The 22,749-nt window shown below is 39.6% G+C and overlaps 1 protein-coding gene across 3 annotated transcripts in view; it reads right to left on the bottom strand.

Annotated features, from left to right (window-relative positions):
- NFKB1 (nuclear factor kappa B subunit 1) overlaps positions 1–22,749 on the bottom strand; it is a 59,187-nt gene that overhangs the window by 19,113 nt on the left and 17,325 nt on the right. For 2 of the 3 annotated variants that reach the window (XM_064450027.1, XM_064450029.1), the window contains exons 4-11: positions 18,518–18,558; positions 15,810–15,908; positions 8,511–8,659; positions 6,838–7,001; positions 5,918–6,076; positions 3,832–3,936; positions 1,826–1,917; positions 1,113–1,251 (exon numbers count right to left, since the gene is read on the bottom strand). In XM_064450027.1, coding sequence (XP_064306097.1) covers positions 1,113–1,251; positions 1,826–1,917; positions 3,832–3,936; positions 5,918–6,076; positions 6,838–7,001; positions 8,511–8,659; positions 15,810–15,908; positions 18,518–18,558 — 948 coding nt within the window. The remainder of the gene's footprint in view (positions 1–1,112; positions 1,252–1,825; positions 1,918–3,831; positions 3,937–5,917; positions 6,077–6,837; positions 7,002–8,510; positions 8,660–15,809; positions 15,909–18,517; positions 18,559–22,749) is intronic. The other variant, XM_064450030.1, reaches the window with a different exon arrangement.

The raw sequence follows: 22,749 nt of genomic DNA, 5'->3' as shown, positions 1-22,749 counted from the left end.
GAGGCTTGCTTCAAATCTGGCAACTTTGCTCAGTTGTACACTTCACTGTCCATAAAACTGGTGCAAGAGATTCCCCAAATCATTCCCGATACAACACCCTTTAGCAACTCTGGAAGTTTTTGTGAATGCATGCTTTCTGCTATTTTATTATAATAGGCTTAAAGTAGACTCCCTCGGACAGCAGCCACCACCCCTCCCCTCCACAGCTGCCTGTAGTCCACTACCACTGATGCACATGTATTTTAGAGAGTTTGACACGGTACTGATTTCAACATGGCTCTAGGCAAGGCCCTGAAAACGTGCAAGATTAGGCTTTAATAGTGTAGCCTGCAGGCAGGTAAACTGTACTGAGACAATAATCTTTCTGCTTAACAATGAAACACCAATTCTGACTTGGGCCTCAAGGCATTTCCTTATCATTAACATTATTGATATTTAAAACCATGACTGCTGCTGCCATTCATGTTCAAACATTTCAAAGGTAGACTTTAAGGGCACAGATTTGCTAGATCTCTGCACAGATCTCCTTTCACTAACAACTTAGGAAGCAGGTCTGATGCTAAGCGACTAACATTTTAACACAAGATACTGAAACAGCACTTTCCTTGCTCTCACAGTAAGTTGCTTGGACTTTACTAAACTAGTGCAGGCAATTGGGAAATTCAAAATCATCAGTGAAATCGTGAGGCATGACAGTAACAGGAGAGAACTGCAAAATACCTACTTTTTCCATCAGATACCAACCAGTCTTTGGTTTAAGGTTTCATCTGAAAGTACTGACAGTAAAATGTCCTCAGATATTATTTTGCAGAAACTCAGAGGAAGAGAGTGCCATCTACTGTATGGACAGGCGTGCGTGCATATGGGAAGCTTCCAGGGAGTAAGCCACACCAGGAAAATATGTATTTACTGCCTAACCTACAAACCTATTACAGAGCTACCACTTTTCATATTAGCTCTGCATAAAAGGAGGCAGCAAATATCCTATTTTCTAAAAATAACAACTACGAAACAAAAAAATCCTTCATCCAGCAAGTCCTATCTTATTAAGAACATTCCTAGGGACCCTGCAGTTTCTGTTTCCAATCTATAAAACAGATTTAATGAATTACCTTTGATTTCTGGGTAGTAGAGAAAAGGCTTTGGTTCGCTTGTTTCTAGATCAGATTTCCGACGCAGTTGTACAAATACAGACGCTGGCTTTGTGATATTGACATCTCGATACTTGGGTGTTTTGAACACAATAGCAAACTGTGAAGGAAACAATGTTAAGCACATCTATCACGGAGCATGGTTTTTGACAACTTTGCTTTCACATTTGTGTTATTTTGTAGGAGTTGGCTCAGGGCTTGGGAGGCAACAAGGCTGCTACAACAATAAAATTCCATTTTAGTTTTCAGTTGCACTTTTGAGTTTGAGTCCTAAAGCCTTCTGGGAAAGACAGAACTGCCGTGCAAAGTATCACCACATCACATGTGTTAGTACTGTATTTTATCCCCTCATCATTTAGCATCTCTTCTGTGGCATTCTCAGTGTGTTCACAGCAGCTCTGAAAGCTTTTTATAGATCCTATCCCAACTTACACTGGGTGCATGTTAAAGCAATGGGTCTATCTCCCATTTTCCTTGCACTGTATTCCTAATCTGCTCAGTTACTTAATGTATGTCTTTAAAAAAACAGTTAAGATTCAATTATTATGAGAAAGTAACTAACAAAAGAAAAGGTTAGTATGGGATACATGTCACCTAATTTACTTATTATAATCTAATCCTGGTTTACAGAGATGAGAAAATCATTAACAAATGACAAATGCTCTGTTACTTACCTGTCTATGTACATCTGTAGGAGAAAAGTCTCCAAAGCCTTCCCACATACCTCCATTCTCATCCTCCTCATAGAAACGTATTTGAATATCATCTGCAAAGAGTGAAAGAAACACTCCTTGGGACATCTGTGCATTTGTTTAACATTTGGGATGTTTATGCACTTGTTTCACCTTTAGCTGAGTTATTTCAGATAAAAATCAACATAGTTATGTTTTGGCTGGATGATAATATTACATAAATAATACATGAATTATCATCTTTATCCGTTTTACGAAAACATCATAAATAATCCATTTTTTACATCCATTTTAGATCAGCCTAATTCTAATGACTTCACTGAAGTTGCTCTCTATTTACTGAGCAGTAAAAGGAGAACTAGGTTCACTACCTCTTCCTATTTTAGGGCTACAAAACATTCCAGAGGAGCTTTATTTGGAACAAACATGGAGGGAGGGGAGAACCTGAAGCGTGAAACGTAGAAACCACCCTCTCTCCTCCAACAGTTTCAGTTCAAAAAACTGTAGCAAAACCTGAAGTGCCACAGTTCAAGTTCCGCTTGCTGCTGGCAGGGTGCCACTTTGGAGCTGCAGCTCAGAGAGACAGCAAGGGTGTGAGCGAGCAGCACGTCAGCAGTGATCCTCACCCCCCAAACACAGCATGGGCCAGAAACATGAGATTGGCTTCTGCTCCTCTAAACAAGTTTTCTTTCATTCTCTTTGTATTTATTTATTTATATTTTTAGGAGAAGCTGGGAAATATCACACTAGCACATTCCTTCCCCAGCACTCCAGGTGAGAGAAAACTACAAAAAGCCAGTTCTCTCTTAGGGTGACTGATGGAGGACAGGCTTTTGGAGCAGACAGACTCCTTCCTCTGATCCACCACCTGCTAGTCTCAAGACTGTGAACCACCACTTCCAGTCCTGGTGTCCTGCATGCTCAAGTTCCTTCAGGCAGGAGGTTTCTGAGAGCAATGAGGTCAGGGGAAACCCCGATCCGGCTGAGGGGAAACCCCACCTCAGGGCTTCCACTGAGTCAGACATTTATTTACTTATTTTGTGCACAGGAGTTATGTTTCATCTCAGTCCTTCTGATAGCAGAGGGTATATACACTACTGAAGGAAAACAGGTGTATCAAGGCTCCTAAAAGCCCCCAAAGCTCTCTTGCTTTCCTAAGTGGTAGAAGAACATTTGCAAGGACAGGTGGAAAAGGACAGCCTGTATTAATAGAAAACATCAGTGTGATTTTAACAACATGTGCGGGGACTGATTCTGAACAGGTGAGAACAGGGCACCTGCTCCACCATGCAACCTATGCCAGGGAGTCTCAGGTACTACCTACAGCTGAAAAATGCAAGGATTTCCCTCACTCCCATCTTCTTCTTTTAGTTCAGTCCAAATACTACAGCCAACCACATTAACCATTATATTCCTTTCCAAAAACAAAATATCCAAATCCATGCTGCCCGATCCTGACACGTTCATAGCCATGAGCAGAGATTACCAAAGTGAGTCTGTGAAAGTACCTGTTTACACCGAGTAATCTCTGCCATTAGCATATACATAAAAATGAAGTTACTAGCAACAGTCCTGAACACATTCAGTTCCCATCAGTGGTTAACAGAGAATGCTCACACTCTTAATCAGGAACTTAATAATAAATCAGAAACTTCAGAATAATTCAGAGCAGGTGTTAGCTAATGGAGTCAAACATCACCCAGGACCCACCACCCGCAAAAAACCCAGAACGTGGGCAAGGGCAGAAATCTGAGAAGAACAAAGATGATCATCTGGTCTCTGTGGAGGCAACGTAAGCTGAATTTGCTTTGCAACAGACTCTTTTGATGAATTAATTTTCTGGACTGCTGGCCTGACTTCCAGAAAGGCTGAGCGCTTACCAATCCCGCTGCGCTGTCAGAGCAGGGGAACACTAAGGCAGCACAGCAGGCTTCATGTGTACCCTAGATGAACACCCAGGTGTGCCTTATGTTACTCAGGACTCTTACCTTTTTGAACCTTGTCACAGAGAAGGTAAATCTCTTCTCCTCCTGTTACGCACCCTGCTGTTCTGTCCATCCTCACAATTTTTAAGTTCGAGGCGTTGGGCGCTTCTATTGAAAGGAGAGATTAAGAAAAAAAACCTTACCTTCGTAACAGTTTTAGATTACCCCAAGCACAACACACAGAAATGCAATAGAAAGACAAGCGTCTAATACGACCCACCTAAATTTGTTTAACTGTGAATAAATCAATGGTTTTTCATCTGAAAGGCATGATCGTGCATCCTCTAAGCTTTGACCAAACTGTGAACTATAAAATAAGGCCCTAGCTATTCCAGCACAATTACTGCACTAGTAAAGTAGCAGAGCAGTGCATCGCATCCAGCATTCTGCACTAGTACTAACTGTATGACAAGAGTGCATTACAAGAGAAAATAACTTTTTCTTCCCTGCTTTCTTGACAGCGTGACACTCTTGAGAGCTGTTCCCTGCCTCTCACCCTTTGAACGCAATATGCAATGCTTTGCTTTACGCTGTGGCTTACTTGAAAGTGCTGTCAGTCCTTTGTCAACATACTGGACTGTGATCAAAAAGCCCACCTCCGCAGACCTTAATAGAAGCATCAGTGGACACCTATTGGTCCTCCAGACACAGCTTATCATCTGGTAAGTAAAAGGAGCTGTGACAGACAGTTATGCTACGAGTTGTGTCTGTCCTGTGGAAGAGGCCTGAGTGGTGCCAATGAAGAGTATTGGAAAAAAACCCTAAAAACCCTATAAAAATCTTTTGGGACTAACAACCAAGAATTCACCTTGGGAACTCAGAAACTAGTAACTGACATCTATGTAACAACTTAAAGCAGCAGAAATGTGCATACAAAATTTCCCCTCTATTTGTCTCCTTAGTTGGAGTCAAAATTTTGATGGCCAGATTCATAAGGATAGGGTAACTTCAATTATTTTCGCATGTATGGCTTGGCACATGCTTTATGTCTGTTGATGCTTTGTCTTCCTCCTCTTTGCTTTGCAAACGCTCTCTATCATTATGCAGGTGTGAGATAGAGTAATGAAAACAAATGGAATCTGTAATTGTTTAATGAAAATCAAGAGTCCTCAAAGACACTGCTTGGTAAATCACCTCAGCCATCAGATGAAAGGATTGTGTTTTCTCATCCACAAAATGCAGGTCATGTGTGTCATAAGAAGAGCAGACATGTTTTTTCATTTTTTCACTCAGTGAATATATGCAAAATGGATGTGCTACATCACTACATTCCCCAATCAACAGCAAACAACGGACCATATTAGAACAGTTGCACTGAATACCTTTTCATCTAGACTTTGTCCTTAAAAAGTGATGATACAGACATGACTGTTGCACAAAGGAAAAAACATGTACTTTTTCTGAGTCATTACAGAATGACTATCAGAGGCACGGTAATCCACAGCTACAGGGAGGAAAACTCAGGCAGCAGGAAGGGTTCAGGTAAGATAAGTAAGTAGAATCAAAAAGTACAAGAGGAAACATGAAGTGAAAAGATTCACTTAGAAAAAAGACAAATAAAGGGATGTAACAGAAGTATAAAAAATACTGACAGATCTAAAGGAAATGGTTGAGAACTCTGGTTGCGTTAGTCTCACAAAACAAGGACATGGAGATGGCCAGCAAAACTGGAAGCCTCAAAATTCTCAACAGGATTGAAGCGCAGTCATTTTTTCCTCACATTTAGTGTTACAAGGCTTTGTCACAGAAAGGAAATGAAAACTCTGCAAAGTGCAAGCCCTTCTTATGAATGTAACAAGAATTTACAAAATCCTCATAATAAAAGTGGCAGGATTAAACATGATAACAACAAAATAAAGTCTACCTTTACAGTTTACGTCACCACCTATGAAAAACCAGAATGATAGATACCATGTGTACTTGGATAGGTATGGGGCCAATTATCCATGGGCTAGTTACTTGTTATTGATCAAGTAACAGGTATGCAGCAGAGCCAGATGACTTTATGTATAGCAGTACCTACATTATAATTTTGTACGTACAAAAGCTTGCCCCTTATAAAAATGTAATTAAAGCCAAATATACTTACTGCTGTCATATATTGCATCTGATATAACAGGATCAAGTTTCCGTGTGAAACTACCATTACTGTCAGGGAGGAAGGCTGTAAACATAAGACGCACCACACTGAGATCCATTTCTTTAGTCTGCTGTACTGCTGCCTGACGAATAATTTCTCTTTCTCGTTCTGGAACCAGTAAGTAGACAGATGAATTAACAGAAGGGGTATGGGACCCGTAACAAAACAGAGAGCGCATTTTTCAAACATCACTATCAAAAGGCACCAACAGCGAGCAAATGTTTTCTTTTTAATCTGGTATCCATTGGCTTCTCTCTCTTTAAGCAGAAAGGAGCAGCTATTCACAACACACTGCACTCATCTTGCAGTTTGTGCATCAGGTGTTATTTAAGATAAGGCATATAATTAAGAGACACACAGAAAATTACTAGTTTCTGCTCTCAGTTTATAAAGGTTGCCAGAAGGACAAAGACTGCCGCTAAGGACATCTGAATGCCTCTATACAGTGCCTGAAAGCAAAGTAGATCACAGGTTTTTCATGGATAAGGGTGAAATGCAGCTGAATGAAACCGGTATTCCCAAAAGAAGGTCTCCAAGTTACTTAAGGACATCATGTCTTGCAGCAATAATGCAAAATGACTGTTGATCAGCTTATTGAACAGGATAAGAGCAACAAAATATAGGTGTAGGGGTGGGTACAGGCAGCTATGGAAGAAAGTCGCTCCATTCTCATGCGTGTGTAGACAGCAAAGACTCTTTCTCCCAGATTCCCTAAAACATGGCAACAACACACCAGCTCTTAAAGCACATAGCCACAGGCTGTTTTCCCACCCAAGGCGTTTTCTGGCAAAGAATTTGTGTTTTCAGAAGCTAAGCCTGCTTTTAGTAAAAGACCTATTAGAACCAAGCCATCATTTATTTCTACATACCAGTTAGCTGTCTGTCTCCACATCCATCTGCCTGCAGATAGCTAAGTTCAGGATGCACCAGGAGTCCTGGGTTGTATCCCTTTTTGCAAGCATCTATCATGCGTGTTTCCAGAGTTTCAAACACTTTCTTCTTTGTGACATGAAGTATTCCAAGATTTGCAAACCTGCCAAAATTTGATCGAGGGAAATATTTTCTTTACGCTAAACCTGCAGCAGCAGGCAGTCTCTCTCTTAGCAGAGGCAGCTACACAACTGAAATCAATGGAAGGACTCTATAGGCTTACTTAGGCACTATTAATTCTTGAGGGCAAATTTTCCAGGAAGAAAAATTCAGCCAAGCTTACAAAACACGTAAAATGTGCAGCATTATATGGCAGTGATTGTATCGGTGCATGGGATTTTCCCATGGCATAAGTAGTAACCTATTAGGTTACTTACACTGTGGAAGTAACTGACAAAACATTTGAAAATCTGGTTGTCCCACTTTCTTTGCTCTGTCTTGGCAATGACATTAATATGTCATTCTATATGGCTGTTAGCTCCATCCGTTCAAAATGATTTGGAGAGCAAGCTAAGAAGCTAAAAACAGTGCAGCATTTCCCAAAGGAAATGTTTTAAGCAATGCTCTGGACAGTCAGCAAGACACTTCAGGTATCTGTTTGAATGAAAAACTCCATAATGCAAGAACTGCTTCAGCAAAAATCTCCTGGCACATTTAAAAATCATTTAGATCTGGAAGTATGAAAACAAGACAATAACTCAATTTTCACATGGGTCAATTGAGGATAGGAAAGCTGTTTCTAAACATCTGATGAAAAACAAGACAGGTTAGGAAATGAGCCAAACTTTTCAAGATAAAAGGAGCATTTCAAATAAAGCTATTTAAATTGTTGTGCTTGGTAAAGTTAGCACACTGGGCTTGGACATCAAAAGTTACAGTTTAAGAGAATCTCACTCTCCCAACCTTCTCAGCTTTTTAAACTTCATCTTTACCAACAAAGACATTCTTGAGATCACAGAACTAAAACTCACAGCCAGCATGAAACCTGATCTAAGCCTGAAAACGTAGACAGGAGCCTCAGCTCCATTTACTGATACAATTATTCTTTTAAATTAAACAAGAACAGACCAACTACAATTTCACTATAATCTTACTGCTTTAAACATAAAAAGTTTGACTCACTTATTATTTTCATGTTTATACGTGTCTTGCATTCATTTCAAATTTATTAACTGTATTTTCTTAACGTTTTTCTATTAACTATATTCCTATTGGCAGATTTCAGCAAAAGTAAAATATTGATCGAAATGGTAACAGAAGCTTTCCTTCAGTAATTTTACAGTCCCTTCTCTTCATCAAAACTACTTACATTTTAAAGAATGAGCTTACAATACACATTTAGACTGCACACCAAGAGACTGAAAGTCTACAGATTCTAAGTGAAAATTAATGTGCTTAAACCTATTTAGCTTGCTTAGGGCAAATTCTACAAAGGTAAACAGAAACCCCATTTATTTTTCTTTTTAAGATACAAAAGACCTACAGATCAGAACGTGAAGACTAGTGCTCCGCTTAACTGCCTCTTAGTGGTATTTTTGTATTGCTTCTTCCAGCGTTTATACCTGACTCTCTCTGTCTTAGCCCAGCTTTAAAAGTGAGTTGTCAGACTTACCCTACAACCATATCTTTAGGTCCTGCATTAACCGTGCATACTCCGTCTTCACAAAATTTACCCACCAAGCTGTGAGCATGCAAGTGGACGTACTTCCCATTAGTAACTAACTGGACAATTACTTTTGCAGGTCCAACATAATTGCAGATCTGTAAATAAATATAAAAAGTATGTGGTTGGTTGTTTGGGTTTTTTTTAATGGATCAAGTAATGATTCCAGTTGAGTATCTTCTGTCAGCTAAGTACAATCAAGCTTACACAGGAGAAATGTGTATGCCTTTTCTCATGAAATACAAATGACAAACTAACTGTACTAGATCATCACAAAGAAAAGCCAACACTTTTTTTTGTAATTAAACTTGACATAGGAATGGCAGGAGTAGAGGCCAAAAAAGTTAAGAAATAAACCAAAGCTAAAGGAAAGCAACCTTCTGTTTCTCAAATCATGAATCTCAGTTTTACATTCTGGCCAATTACTCCACAATGCTCTCCTTAAATTTCAGTTAGTATACTGAACTCACGGTAAATATTGTTACATGGGAAGAAGCATACAGAAAACGTACACACGTTTAACAAAATCCCTTGCATTATTTTGCCCAATTTAAAAACACTTTAAAAGTTATTTTTAAACATGATTGTTTTAAAACATTTTGGCCTCATTACAATTACTTTTCAGGTAGAGATTTTAAAGTGGATTAGTTCTATATTTATAGGTATTTTTTTATTTCAATATGCTACGTCAACACACATCACCCAGCGCAGTAAATATTTCCCTTAAGTGTACATGAGGATATATGCTAAATCCCCACCTAAGATTTTGCAGGACTGGAACTATGATAAACTGGGTGCCTTAGCATAGCCAACTCTGGAGGACTACAAAGCTTTTTTATCCTGTTACAGTTTCTAATCACCACACATTTTTAATAGCTTGTAAAACTGTGACGTCAAGTAATGCCTCAAAAAGGAACCTAAAATTACTAATAACATACCATATCAGTAAGTTATTTGCCTTACATATATTACTTACAGCTTTATTGCCTTTCCTCACAAGTAAAACTCTTCAAGTCAGTTATGCACCACTTTCAAATTATGCTGAATATAAAACTACCCCACTTTCAAAGAGCAAACATTACCTTCCTTTCCAATTCACTTAATTAACCCTTTTATCAAGGTTGGGTTTTTTTTCCCCTCCTTCTCTAATTTTCTTCGAATTTGCCTTGGGCAGATTTCTTTGTATTACAACAGCTTACAGATCTAATCAACCAAGGTATTAGAGGATCATGATAAACATTAAAGAAATGAATCAGTGATGAACTGAATACCTAAGGTTATACTGTTGATAAAATGCTGATAATCAGGGATTGCCACGATTTCACCACACTACTAAGTCCTGCTAGGTTCCTTCACTCCAGTTAACCCCTCTCTTGAACCCATTCCGTCACAGCTGAAACACTCTGCATACATACTACACGTGCCCTCCCTGTCTTCCTATTCATTGCTAACAGCAAAAAAAATCCCAACTATGAAAAAGATGTTCCAGGAGGAACAGATGTGCAAAAGTCCTCTCATTACTTACTGCCTGCTAGTTAACTGTATAATACTGTATTAATGTGCATTTTACAAGTAGCAGTTTCTCAAATACAAAACACAGGGCACTCATGCTTCCTCCTATTTCCAAATTGTAATCCCTCCTGAACTGAAACAATACAGAGATGCAGAATAATCACTGCTTCACCACTTCCACCGTTCACCAGCAGTGAGAAAATGCAGGGATCCCTATGTAACTGTCACAGTCATCTGAAAATAAAAATGACTGTGTTTGATGCTACAGGTCACCACCACCACCACTACATCAACTTTGCAAGAGGGGGTCTTTTTAAAAATTCTTTTCATTTTATCCCTCACTAAAAAAGCCTTTCCCTGCTATGAAGTTCCCAGCACATCTACAGCGTTATATTCATTATGAGTAACGTGTGTGTTCTAGCATCACATCAGAAAAGTTCAAGAAAATCCTTCATCAGCTGTAGAAACCACAGTGAAACTGTAGGTAGGACTGCTGTACGTCAAGGACTTTCCAGCCTCTGAAAGCAGAACATACAACTGCAGCGGTAACCAGATTGCAATCTTCCCCAGTTACTCAGCTCAGCATGATCTTTGTAGTCTCTTTCAGGGGAAAAACAAAAAGAGTTTTTAAAATGTAATACCTTATGTAGGTCATAAGGCAAGAAAGGACTATTTTTGTCATCCAGCCTGATGTCCTATGCTGCTAAGGCTACAGAACATCCCTGAACTGTTTCCTATCTATATTTCTTATAGACAGACTTTACTACTTGATTTTGAGACATGCAGGTTGTCTTGGTGCTCAGCAAAATTGCCTCAGTGGTTAAATATCCTTATGTACCATAAATTAATTCTGATATAATTTTTCTGTGGCTTTGAATCACTGACACCACAATTTCAGAATAACTAAAAATTTATTCTAGCACTCCGATATAAAAATAACTGTACGTTTTACGTAAGAACTTAAAAAACACTGTCAAAGGCATTAAAAGGTAGATAGCGTATTGCAATGCTGGATATCTATAGAAACCTAAGGATTATGGTGTTGACACAAAAAACATACCCAGCATGACAGGCAGATAGCACGCGGGTGCTGTGCTGCTCAAAATCAGAGCTGTGATCTGAAAAAATAGTTATTGAAGTCCAAATTATAGATAGAGGAGAAAAAAGAACATAAGGAGTTCCTGGGAAGAGCGTAGCTGTAATACTTGATTACATCCTGTACTGAAGCAGCATTCAATTGATCTAATCTGATGAAGTTAAAATGCTGCAGGCTCACATTTATCTGCTGTTTCTGTTAGAGATTCGTCTGAGAGATTAAAAGGACCTGTGAACTTGAAATTGAGTCAGTTTCAAAACAAAAGTTGAAAGTTTTTTTAGTTATTTCACATCCTCCTGCGATCCAGACCCCAGCCGATTTTTTTATAGTTTCATAAATTTTTTGTAAAGTTTTAAAGAACGCTTTCCTACTTCAGAGATGTTTTTTTCCAGTTACTCTTACAAGCAAGAAGTGAAACCAACTGGTCAGTGACAGAAAACAAATGATGGAGAAGACCATGTCAAACCTTCAAAGCCAGCAACTACAAAAATACCCGTTTCTCTTTCTAATCACTTTGTTACAGCAACTATAACCCCAATCCTACCTAACCTTCAATGTGACTAGTGCCATCCTCAACACGCACATACAAAAAGTGTTCCACAGATGAGGCACTGCTCACTCTTTATAAACAGTATGGTCTCACAGAGTAGCATAATTTTTTTCCTCCTAGTTGCTAGTTTAAGACAAAGTATTTCAGATGTGGTATGAATTGTTTAGGCAACTGAATACTTACTTAGAGGCCTAAGAACAAGCAATGTAGAAGTGACTTAAACAAATGGGAGCTGAGGATCATCTGATCCTCTGAACGTGAGGTCACTCTCATGTCAAAAACAGAGTTACATGCTCTGCTTTAGGAGCCCAGCTAGAGGCACTCAGTGCCCCATATTTAGCCAAGTTAACTGTAACAGTAAAAAGCACAGATCTCACTGAATTTAGCTTTGGCTGAATTAGGTTCAGGACAGGTTTTTAAGAGGGGTAAAGCTCTATAAAAGAAGGTCTGCTCTTTCTTCTCTGATGTTTACTCCTTAATTCAGCTGTTAAATGAATTTTTACCTTGTAATCAGCCACCTATCACTCTACAATTTAATTCCTATGGGGAGAAAAAGGTAAATATGCTGCTCCTTTCTTCACCAAGAAGGCTTCATCAGCAAAGTAACTTGCCTAATTTTCCATAAATTTCCTTCCAGAACTTGAAGTATGTGCTGAAATCCCTGATTCCAATAAGAATGTTTATCTCCGAATTGAGGTATAATTTAGGATAGCCCCAGGACATGAGTAGATGGGGCAGTTCTGTTTTTGGTACCTGGGTTCAGGGCTGCCTAACTGGTACGCCATTTCAATTTCCAAGCTGAACTGCACAATGTCCAAACTCATCCGCAGATAGATGGTGCTCACTAGCTCGGGCGCACCTCTGAGCAATTGGTTACTCAGCCTCTGGGCTGGAGCTGATTTACATCCAATTCACAGAGAACAGGCAATGTGAATTTGCAGCCACCCACATAGATTTGCCCCCAAGGAAATGAAAATTCAGGACATTTCCTTCACACCGCTATTTTCAGCAAAATCTTTTCACACCCAAGACTGGACCAAGTACTTTGGTGTAAAACATGAATATGCCTACACTAACATCAGTATGCAAGATCAGGACACACATGGTAAATGTGTAAGACCACCAGTGGAAATTTTCTGTACAAGTTATCTCACAGTTTTTCAAATACATAAAACCAAACAAATTACGAATAAAAAATTTAGATACTTAAGTAAGCTGGTGACAGAATTAGACAACTGAGTTTTATTCTTTCTGCTTATACTATCGACTGTTTTGTTTCCCCTGGACTAAAAGCTAACGATGAATAAGCAGCTCAGGAGCTTTGATTTCAGCTGTTCTAGACAGTAAAATTTTCCAGTATTGTGTTACTTACACTAACCAGATGAAAATAAAATTTAAACGAAGAATTTTAAGATAGCTTTCTACTGTAAATGATGAAACTTGTCATGAAATGTAACTTCATTTTAACATATGCAGTATCTACAACTTCTCTGCTCTCCATAAATGCATGCAAAGTTATACAAAAACCTCTGAAAATATAAGATGTTTTGTACATTATATTATGATTACTGTTAGCAAAGATAGGGTTAAACAGAGAAATATAATTCCATAAATCATAATGATTAATATCATTTTTGATATTATAGAAAAATTCTACTGTTATCTAGACTCCATTTGTCATGACTGTGCTGTTAAAAGGAGGTTTTAAATCAATTTCACCTTGCTGGCCAGCACAGGTTTGCCTGAAGTGTAAAGGCTGACATTGCAGAAGTGCTATACTAACTCCTAATATACTATAGAGGAGATAGTTAAATATGTGAAGACACAGCTAAGTCTTCAGGACTCCAGCCTTTAAATGAAAGATACATCTTGATGTGTTCCAGCTCAGCTACAAGTTAGAGACTAGGTGCAGGGGGGGTGAGGTTGAACAGTCCACATTATGCAAGAGGTCATATCAGGTAAATGTGTTTTCTTTTGGCCTTCAACCCATAATACTATGAAAAGGAAGTAGGGAGACCACAATGCTTTTTTGTGCACTGAAAATGTCTATTTTCGGACATCCCATGGTAGCTACTGGTAAATTACATCAGCTTTCTGTGCCAAGTTGGCCAAGCAGACGAGAGATCCCATTGTGAGCCGCACGGACCACACCATGGCCAAGGTTTAAAGGTCTGTCACAACCCCCCCTTTTTACAGTACAGCCAAAGCTCATGCTACTGTCCTTTCACAGCACTGTAATCAACTAACAGAGGTTTTATGGTGAAAGCCTTGGCACAAAAGTTTTAAAAAAACAAAACCAAACCCAAGAAAAAAAAACCCAACGCAACAAGAAACGGCGATCTTCAATTGTGCTCACCTCAGTTACGACAAGGTGAGCACCCTTTGACAAAACACAGGAGAGACTTACAGGAAAAGGTGTGAAACACTTCTGTCTTTACTGGCACCACTTTAATCAAGAACAGGCACTAGCAAGCAATGGCCTTGAGGAATTTACTTGTTGTGTTCCCTTGCCAGCCTCTCCCAGCAGGTGTTGCCATGTGGGGATTTGCACTAGAAAAAACCCAGATGCACACAGTAGGACAAGACAGAGGGAGGGGAAGGGACACACGTGTGCCTCTGTGTGGAAGCTTTAGAGTAAATTAAAATCTGATGATCAATGAAAACAGAATGTTTGATGGAAAGCCAAAGAACATTTTGCTTTCTAGTTTACTCATGGTAAAATTCCATTTCCTGTATAACTCCTCATTGCTCCTTGTCATGCTATTGTGCAACCCATCACACTTTTATAAAGTATCATTTGTATTATTATCAATACAGATTGAATTGGAATCCAAAGGCCTGGCTCAACTGAGGTAAATTCTTTTATATCTGAACATACCAGTGAAATTTCATTCACTGGTTCATCACTACTAGGAAAGAGAAAGGCAAGGAGATCCTTTGCTTGGGCTATTCATTTTCGTAGTAGTTTTGCAACGCTACATGAAATCAGCTTTCCCAGCCTCTTCTTAATTCACAAGACTAACACCCTAGGCTATCTCGGCCAATGCTGATTATTTTCCATTGAGTCATACTCATACTGATTCATTACAGAGATGCAACTGTTCCAACTCCTGCCCTTCTCCAGAACTGCAGAACTACACGCATACTGTGGAGAAAGCTGAGGAGTGGCACACGCCAAGTCAGAAGCTGACCGCTTGCCACTCTTCCCTCTCCTTCTCTCCCCATAAAGGTCCGAGTAAGAGGTAATGCCAGAATTAAAATACATTAACCCGGCTCCTCATGAGACACTCTCTAGCGCAATAGTTCAAAGAGGTAATGCAATACCAGACTAAAGCTTTCATTAAATTAAAAAAAAAAACCACTGAAAAGACACAGTGTATCTTTTCCCCTCTTCCATGGTAAAAGGATTTGGTGCAAGAACTGTAGGCAAAGACAGTTCTTCGCTAATCCTGGAATGATTAATCACCACTGTTATAATCTTCATATTGTGCTAGCACAGAACCTTTCTTTGATTAACATCCTTGAATTTTTTCCAGGAGAAAAAAAGCCCCAAAAAATGTTTGACGAACACCTGAATATAATGCTGCTTCTATTAAAATGGAAGTGTTCTGTTGACTTTAAAGGAATTAAGTCCTTAAGAACAGAATATCCTAGAGATTTTGAATAAGGAGTAACACAAACAGAATAAGAAGGAGAACTTAGTACACAGCATCTTAGAGTGAAGTGGAATAACTGACCACACTTGTGCTTTGCAGTATGCTAGAAGTGGAGTAATTAAGCAGATCAGGCCTTGCTTTACGCTAAAACTGCACCTTAAGGAAGCGCTCCATTAGTCTGCATGGGGGCAGTGAGGTGGTAGGTGCAGGAAAGCTTACTGCTTAACTGCTGGCAGATAAATACTAAATACAGTGCCAAAATAATTCCACAAATCTGATCGTCTTTAAAATCAATTACATTTTTAAAGTTGGGATCAAAATGCTGTCAGTCTTGAGTAATTTCATACAAATTTATGTTGATAGACAGTAAGGTCCTATACACATACATGTGGCACTTGCATTCAGTTTGCAAAATCAATGATTCATGTACTCACTTTGACCTGAGGGTATGATTTTTTGTTCTTTTCACTAGAAGCACCAGGAAGTCCACCATGTGAGGGCCCTTCACATACATATCGGAAACGAAACCCCCTCTGTGGAAATAAAGGGAAAGAAGCTTGAAAGCTGTTTAGAAACAAAACTAAAACAAAAAAATAGCACATGCATATGTGAGTGCGCACACACACACACAAGACTTGCCCTACAGCCCACAAACAGGAAAGTTAAAACTGTTCATCCCTGAAATGCTGAGTGCTAGCTGACAAAGCACCACTGAACTGTAGCCCTGGAGAAACTGTTCTATTCTCACTCTTACACACAGCAGCAACCTGAAATACTTCTTTGAGTAAGTGAGGATATTGTGAAGCAGAGATCTATTTATACTCTCAAAACAAGAAAAACTTAAAAGACAGAGAATGCAAGAGCAGATATTCTTTCTACCACGATTTCTGCCAGATAGAATTGAAGCCAGTAATAATCAAGGAAGTCCAAAGCATCATAAAGAAAAGAACACAGATGAAACAGAAATGCTTCTTCCTTCTAGGAAAAGCATGTGAAAGCTGTGTCTCCAAGTGGAGTCCAGAAACAGTACAAAAGCTTCAGGGAACTTTGAATGGCTGGGTTTTCATCTTAGCTACATAAACAGATGTCTAAATATACTTCAGGGAACTGCAGCATATTAGCAACCACTCTAGAGTACAGGTGTCCATTTATTCTATTTTTATTTGTAGGAAGTAACACTCCCTTTACTTTACAAGGTAATCTGTAAGGCACAAAAGATGCAACTCTTAAGCAAGCGTATTTGGTAACTCTAACTCTACTTAGCTGTATTATTTCAAGTGGCCCCCAACTTTGAAGACTTTCAGATCTACTCCCAAGTCCTGCAGATTCTGGCAAAATCCCTGTCTTATATAGGGCTCCCAGTGTCTGTCCAAACAGCACCAGTTAGTGTTCTATCCTTTGTCAAGAATCATTCAGCTTCTAATAGTAGACAACTCTGAATTCAAAGTCTGTATTAGCTCACAGTAAACAACAGTTCAAACATTTTCTGTAATCATTAGCTTCAATACCCATCTCACTAAAGCCGTTTCAGTTTAAAAACTTGTTTCCCAGGCAAATGGGAAGATCTGACTTTTATTCAGATACTGGTCAGACAATGTAATTCAACCTTAAAGCATGTATTTGCCTTCCTACAATGAACTGAGTGACCAACTGCATTGAAAGTGAAGTGCCCAGCTATTATGAGTTAAAGTTGTCCAAAAGGCAAACCAACCCCCGCAGTCACGACGCATGAGACAACCCAGTCTCTCTTCACCTTTGTGCCTTCGGTCCAACAGACCCAGCAGTCATCTGTGTGGCCTTCCCCTGTCTACTGCCCTTGGCACCCTAGCTATGTTTTCATACATACAATCTTACTCCTCCCAGCTGTCTCTTTGCTCCAAAAATTATCACAAGCACAGCACTCTGCTGATGGATCACCCTCATCACAGTGATGGAAACCACTGCCCAGCTTGCCACATGGGTACTCCGCTACAGTAGCTGCTTTCTGAGAAGTCATGCATGGAAATGATGGTTTCTCCTTAGGCGCTGCACATTGTAGGCTCTGCCATGCAGACACGGCCTCATTTGGGACGAGCTAAAACAATAAAGAAGCAGCAGCGTACTCTTCCAAGAGTTTACAGTACACTGCTGTTTCACCTATGACTGTGAAGTCTCCCTATTCCCAGAGGGATGCTCGAGAACAAAAATGTTTTTGGTGTGTGGCTGAAACAAACATTCTCTACAGCCTCCTACAATGGGGACAGGACTGTGGCATGCTTCTGCAGACGACCACGCAGAGGATGGGACAGCTTCTAGTCACCCTCTTCCGCTGCCTACTTTACAGCTCCATAAGGTAGGAATTTATGCAACTGCTTAGGAGAGGCAGGAAAGGGGCCTCCATACTGTCAGAGCTCAAGGAGGAATACTTGTAATTGCTGATGCCAGCAAATAAAGGGGAACAATACTCTGGCATACTTCAGGGGTATGGTATCTTCCCCCAGCAATTACTTAGTACATCAGTTGTATGCACTAACCAGTGCATTGGAATGACTTTCATACTGTCAGAGCAGTTTGAGTGAGCGTTTGCTATACAGTCACAAAAAAAAGTTATATTCAAGCATTTATCTTCATTTTTCTTGGATTATTCAAAACAGCCAACCATGGCAAAAAGCATCTCAAAGGACAACAGAATTTCTTTACAATGACAAAGCACAAGTCAAAAGTTCCTGTAACTTGGGAACAGAATGAAAGATTTTCATTTTTTCTTTCATGTGTTTCAAGAAACATGAAACAAATTCTAAAAATCTTCCGTGTTTGGTCTAATCATTTATGTTTCAAAATACTGGGGTACTGTAAGAGTCACTTTTAAGATGGAGAGTCTATATTTAGCAAGACATTTTTTCAAGAGCCTGAGGTTTGGGTCTTTTTTTTGTTTTTGTTTTATGACACTTCCAGAGAGACACAAAGATGAAAACAGAACAAAACAGGAAACGATTAACTACAAAAGTGAGAGGAAAAACTGTTCATGGTTAAGTGCCACATTTGTTATGAGAGTTCAAGTTCTTCAATGTTCGTTTTTTCCTCATCTTAAGTCATAATTTTATTCAAATCTGAATACAGTGACACAGTTACCTCAAAGATTTTCAAAATGTACTGTTCTTACCTGTTTTGGCTGTTCTATGATTTGAAGATATGGTCCATCTGCTAACATAAAAGAAAGAAAAGTCATAACAGAAATTATATTTCTATTACTATGGCATATAAGTTGCAGGCATAAAATTGATGTCCTTGAATGTCTTGAGATAAATTTCTGAAAGCACCTAAGCATCTTCAGAACTTAAATTTTAATAAATAATTTAATCACTTGGCAGCCTGTAATTTCCAATGTTCTGTAAGACCAGTGGAGTAAGAAGAGAAGGATTAACTCAAAAAGTTAATTTTAGCTCAGAGGGCCTAAATGGGCAACTCTGATCAGTCAGTTGAGACTCACAAGGGTGAGTAAGAACAAGATCTTCCCCTTGCCACTGACAAGCAGCCTGGCCTTCCTGAGCTAAGGTTAACTTCTGTATTTAAACCCCTTGGGCTCCAAATACTATGCTCACAAGCTTTTGGCCCTAGGGCTTCCTACTGAATAGGTGCTTTTGAAAGTCTAGAGACAGCCAATGGGAAGTTCTGAGGTATGGGAATATAGGAGGAATTTACACTGTCTCAACGTGCCCTAACAGTCAGAACTGCTTTAAAAAAAAACCCTGGAATTGAGGATACAAAACAATTTACATTCTTTTAATAATTTCAGATACATTTTAAAACATACTGTTCTGCTGTGCCTCTAAAAACACTGAATACACTATTTGACTACTGATGCAGACTCTATAGAGATCCATCTTTGAGCATGATGCCAATACATAGGATTATGTTCTATTAAAATCCTATTTGTGTCTTTCAAAGAAAGCTTCCTTAAACAACTTTCAGTCTTGCACCACCCTCTGAACAGTGGCTAAATTAATATTCAGAATTCACCAGTTTAAATAGCCCTTGAGCAAGCCCTAAATCCTGTGAAAACTCAGTGCCACCAGAGTTAGGAATTCATCACCTGATGAAAGCTTAGCTCCAACTCTGATTGTTTAGATTATTTATATCGGGATGGAAAGCTCTCTCAGTGGGTGGCTGTCAAATACCTCTTAAAATGGAAGCCACTTCCAAGTCTGAAAACGATGGTTCCGAGAGGTATGATTTCTTCCCTGCCTCTTGCTAAGCAGAGAAGAAGATTCGGATTTCAGCGCTAAAAATCCAATTGTTATCAAAGCAGATTCCACATGACAGGTTCACTGTGAATACCTACAGAGTATTTTGCCAGCTATATTCCTGTTGGAATTATGTATCATCACTTACACTCTGTTAAAGGTATTAATGCTAAGGAATCAAGCAAGCTCACTGGGACATGTGAAACCTCCAAAGCAGACAAGCCACAGCTATGTGGCAGAGCCTGCAAGCATACAAAGCATACCATGCCCTGCCAACACCCACGTGAGATCTGCCTCTGAACAACTGCACCATCTGCAAGTACCACGCCATCCAGCTACCTCAACTAGGTAGTACTTGGCTTCCGCACAGAACCACATACTTGCATCAACTTTAATTTGCCAATAGGCCTAATGTTCACACATAGTTAAAAATAGCAGAGGATTCATTAATTTATAGTTTGCAGAATGACTACATGCACCCTTCTCAGCTCCTCAATACAACTTCACTCTAATAAAACAGACCTTCATGTCTTTAGTCAGCACAGATCTTCTCTCAAAACGAAAAGTTGATAAAAATGCTAATACACGGAATTAGTATTTTGCTGTTGAAGTTAGCTGACTCAGCAGCCGAATTAGCTTCATGCCAAAGTTATATTGCAAATGTCAGTCATGACAATTTCACATATAAAGATCACTTATTTCCAAAGTCCAACACTATTCCTGTGAAAAAAGTGCACACTGCTACAATTAAAATCTTGAAGTCATGCAAAACAATTGACTCAAGACCATATACACATCATCTTACATTAGAAAGCATGAAAACCAGTTTGGACTTCAGAAACTTTAAAAGACAGAGTAATATTTAGCTTTGGTGTGGTTTTATGTTTTAGTTTTTGTCTGTAACATGGAGTCAAGATGAGTAGAGCTGGGTTTAAGCATTACATCAGCACTTAAATTTAAGACTTCTGTTCACAGACCTCTAACCCTCCTCATGCTTTAGGCATCTAAAATTTTATACTTCAACAATCCAGAGGCCTTGTATCTGCTAGGCACTGGCAGAAATAATGCACCTAAAATACAACTGTGTAGATCAACTTTCAACCAAGCCTCCAGGGCAGGATCTGTCAAGTAATTGTTCTTTGGCTGTTCTCCCCTTAAGAATTAGTTTTCAAGGCATATACGCTGGGTTAGTATCAGCACAAAATACTACTGCTTTCTCTTAGCCAGAAAAGGAAGCACTCTTTTATCCAACAGCAGTCCCCCAGGATGCAGCAGACCCAGGTTCCAACTTTTCCTCAGCATAAGGAAATTCAAACTCTTAAGAGAGGGATATACACTATATTAGCATATTGGAAAGCTCACGGGGAATTCTTCATACTGCTGAAATGGTTTCACTTTTCATGGCACTCATGGAAAACTCAGGAAAATTGAAAAATTAGGACTGTGGTTCTTACGCCCCCTTGGAAAAAAGCTTATAAAAAGCATACAAATATACTGATACAAAAAATCAAAGTATCTTACATACTAATACTAGGGAAGTGCAAAAAAGGTGCAGTGTAAACATACAAAGACAAGTTAGATGCCTGTTATCATTAATCCAGATTACACAAATCATATACCAGTGTATTTAAGACACAGTTTTGTGAGGTCTTATTTTAACCTTTGGGTTTTGTGACTGAACATTTTCTTTTTTACAATGACTAAGTAATTCTCTGGTGTAGCATCTGAACCACATCCAAGTAACAGCACAGAGAAGGCACTTAATTACATCTGCAATGCTATTTAAAAATAAAGCAGCAATATTCAAGGTAACTTCCAAGCATAAATGGCATGTTATTTTGACTATAAGAAAGATTTTACTTAGTGAAAGATCTCATACAGCTGTCTTCACTAAACTCTGAATACTTTCCAAAAGTACATTAGACAGCCTAACATTGGTTATGTGTGGTTCCTTCTTTCTCTCTCACCCTTTCCCATGGGGAAAATAAAAGATGTTTAGTGTTTTGCACAGGGAAGTTTTAAATATTTTGTTTCTATTAGTAGGCACGTCTGGTCTAAGCAGACAGCAGGAACCTGGAGATGTGCACCTTGTAAGAGGAACTAATAATGATGAGATTTGCAATGATCTTTTGCACCTCTGTTCTAGGCTGGAAAGTTGCTTGCTTCAAGTACTTGTTTAACCCCTTTTAAGTATTAAACAATCACGAGAAGGAACGCTACTTAATGCATAGCTTAATTTCTACTTTTGCCCTACAGAGAGGCTGAAGCAGCATACAGTCATGGAGCCAGCCTCTACGCAAGCAAGACTCTCACAGTTGCCAAGAGCCAAGTTTTGACACGAGCACTCCTCAGGATTTGCCTGGCACTGCTGCAGTCAGGAGGGCTAAGAACTGCAACTAAAACATGCAGTCCTCCAGCCTGGAGGGGGTTTGGTGCAGACTGCCACATCCTGGGTATGCTTCAGTGCTTCCTTTTCTGTTTTCTCGCCTCAGTTGCCACAGACCAACTCGCATCCCACTGCCTCCCCTCTAGCCTGAGTCACAGTCCCACTTCCCCACGTCTTCTTCAACTGCTACATTTCTTCATTTTCCTTCCTGCCTGAGTCAGAGGCCCTCCTCCATCTTGACACTCCCACCACTTGCATTCTTTCTTCCTCTTGACAGGCCTCACCCTGCACACACACTTCCCAAAGGAGCATCCATCTTAGGCTCCTCTGGGTTCCTTCTTCCCATCACAGCAAAGTCAAGAAAAAAAGGACCTGTGAGGTAGGTGGGATATCCCTGCAAGCCTGGCAGCACTGTAGGACCAGTGGTGTCCTTTATCTAACAGCTTCCCTAGTACCTGAAGCCATTCAATTTAACCTGCAACCAGCTGTGGTCAAGTCCCCCCCTCACCTCCTGTCTGTTAGCGGGTCCCCCAGAACAGGCACCTCACGCTGGTAATTGTGTGCTGGTGACCTCTGCGGATGTGGATGAAAACACTCATAGCCTCCAGGTCTTGACTGTTAAATCCAACACCAACCCTCTTGTATCCATCCCAGCAGTGGTACCTTGCTGCTAAAAGCTCAGGCTCTAGATCTAGTGTCTTATCCTTCCTGAAGGCCTGTTGTAGCATTTTTAAGTCCTCCCCCTCAGGGATTCACCCGCACAGG

This window comes from Phalacrocorax carbo, chromosome 4 (assembly GCF_963921805.1).
Source record: "Phalacrocorax carbo chromosome 4, bPhaCar2.1, whole genome shotgun sequence".
In the NCBI taxonomy this organism is placed as follows: Eukaryota; Metazoa; Chordata; class Aves; order Suliformes; family Phalacrocoracidae; genus Phalacrocorax; species Phalacrocorax carbo.
Note: the sequence above shows the minus strand (reverse complement) of the source record. Positions and strands in the feature narration are given on the sequence as shown.